The sequence below is a fragment of the Propithecus coquereli genome, unplaced genomic scaffold, assembly GCF_000956105.1.
Source record: "Propithecus coquereli isolate 6110/MARCELLA unplaced genomic scaffold, Pcoq_1.0 Scaffold256, whole genome shotgun sequence".
NCBI lineage: Eukaryota > Metazoa > Chordata > Mammalia > Primates > Indriidae > Propithecus > Propithecus coquereli.
The window spans coordinates 815393-817759 of NW_012148130.1; the positions used below are offsets into that span (position 1 = coordinate 815393).

General features: G+C 42.2%; 1 protein-coding gene across 1 annotated transcript in view; it reads right to left on the reverse strand.

Moving 5' to 3' along the window:
• Window positions 1-2367, reverse strand: part of TDRD9 (tudor domain containing 9) — a 129602-nt gene that overhangs the window by 108299 nt on the left and 18936 nt on the right. Inside the window, exon 2 of the mRNA XM_012647054.1 lies at window positions 1501-1607. Coding sequence (XP_012502508.1) covers window positions 1501-1607 — 107 coding nt within the window. The remainder of the gene's footprint in view (window positions 1-1500; window positions 1608-2367) is intronic.

Below are 2367 nucleotides of genomic sequence, written 5' to 3' on the forward strand. Positions count from 1 at the left end.
TCCCTTGCCTTTTCACCCTGCAGAAGCTGCCGGCATGCCTTCTCCTGGCCCCTTCCTCCTCTTCCTCCTGTCACTCCAACCAACGGCTTCCACCGTCACATCTCCTACCACTGACTGGTCCCCACGTCTCCCTCGTATAAAACCCTGTGGTGACAATGGGCCCACCTGGACAGTCCTACTGTCTCAAGAGCCTTGACTTACTCACATCTGCAAAGCTCCTTCTACCAAGAAGGTAACACATTCACAGGTTCCAGGGAGTAGGACACAGACCTCTCTGGGAGGCTACTAGCTGCCAGCTGGCCCTACCCGGCCCTCGCGCGCCCGCTCTCCACCCCCAGCAGCACTGGCCTCCCTTGCAGGGCGGAACGCCAGGCTCCTCCCATCCAAGGCCTCTGCGCACGTTCCTCCCTCCCCCACGCCCCACACTGCCGAGGTAACACCCGAACGTCGCCTCTGGTAATAACGTGCTGGGCTGTTCAGATCAATCTCCCTCCAAGGGCCACTAAGATGCGAGATGAAACACACAAGCATCTCCTTAAAAACAACAAAGGGCTGACGAGACAACGAGACACCAGGCCGAAGCTTGCGATGAGGCAAGACCACCGAGAGGAAGGCAAAGAACTCGAGGCTGATTTTGCCACAAGGTGAAAGATAAATGAGAAATGAACCAGAATACAGCACAATGACCAAGAAAATGAAAAATACAAAACCAAATGAGACACAGGTAACTGCTCAGAATTTGCCAGAACTAAGGAAAACATACCAATTGATATTGTCAAGAAGCCCAAATAAATCAAAAGAAGGATAAGGATTATTATACTTTTATGTGTGGACTGCATTTCATAATTTTTTAAAAGGCTAAAAAAGAAAAGAATAGTGTCACTTAAACCACACTCTTGCCCCTCAATCGGAGTGTGCGCACAAGGACGAGAGGACAGGAGGCGGAGCTTCTCGGCTCAGGTGGCAGAAGTTTGCTATGGATAACCTCTTATAAGGCAAAAAAATCAAAAGGCAACTGCTATCGTATGAATAGGGCTTGATACTAATAAGATAATTAGCTCAGGAAAAGAAACTTCATACTCAGAAAGTAACTTAACCCTAGGGGAGGCAGGATTTAAGAAAGAACTTTTACTTTTTATTTTGTACATTTCTGCATTATTTAAAATTCCATTTGAATATGTTTATTGTAAAAAAAAAAGGCTCCTATAAGTTTTTAAATAAAAATTTTCAGTAGCTTTAAGTTATGGTAAAGTAAGAGACCATTACTAGTCTTCCAAAGAACAGACTACTTAGGAACTATATTTAAGATAGAAAAAATTAAAAATGAACATTTTACAACTTAACATATACTCATCCTAAAAAAAATCCTGAATTAACAAGCAGTGTGGATTCCTTACTTTGACCAAAATACTTTATTTCTCAAGACTTTTAGGAACTTAATGTTTTAACATGTGAACCACTCACGCATCACATTTGAGACATTTAAAGCTACCTGTTTACCTGGCCCACTAGTTGCTTGATCACCACCATACAAATCAAATTCTTGTGCTTCAAGTTGTCTGTATTTGTTAATATACTCCATTTCTGAGGTCCTTTGGCTGAGTGATCTGAAAAGATTAGTAAAAGTTAGTACACTATTTCCAAAAAACCAAGAAACTTCTATGTGCTAGAGGAGTTCCTGAATCATTATTTTACATTAAGCCATGGAAAAAATGTGAATAGTCAATAAACAAATGAAAATAGGCTCAAACTCACAGTTACCAGGTAGACACAAATTAAAACAATGAGAAAGTATTTTTTCACCCATCGAATTGGCAAAAAGAGAAAATATTCTCAGAATGTTTATAAGGGAAAGGGTGGTAAGTGGGCGTGACCATTTACTCTAACAGACAATCTGCCACATCCATTAAAATTTAAAACACACATTCCTACAATCAGACATTTTCTTTCCTCAGAATCTTCCCGAGAGTGACTATAAACAAAGCAGCACACGCAAAGATGTGCATGAAAGCATTCATTCACTCAGCAAGGATCTGCTGAACACCTACCACACGGGAGGCAGGAGGCCCTGTGACAGACACTAGAGACAGAGCAGGAAACAAAGTCCTTGCCCCCAGGGAACTGCCACACTAGTGAAGGAGAAGTACTAGTTACATAAGGTTCTCATTAGTGATGCAGAGAAAAATAACATTGGGTACCTTTTCATAATACCTGTAGTAATTAAAACCTGAAAAAATGAACAACAGAGGGACAAGCTAAAACTATGGCATACCCTTGATGTATCATTCTTAAAGAATGCCACAGCCAGGTGCGGTGGCTCATGCCTGGAATGCTAGCACTTTGGGAGGCCAAGGTGGGAGCAATGCT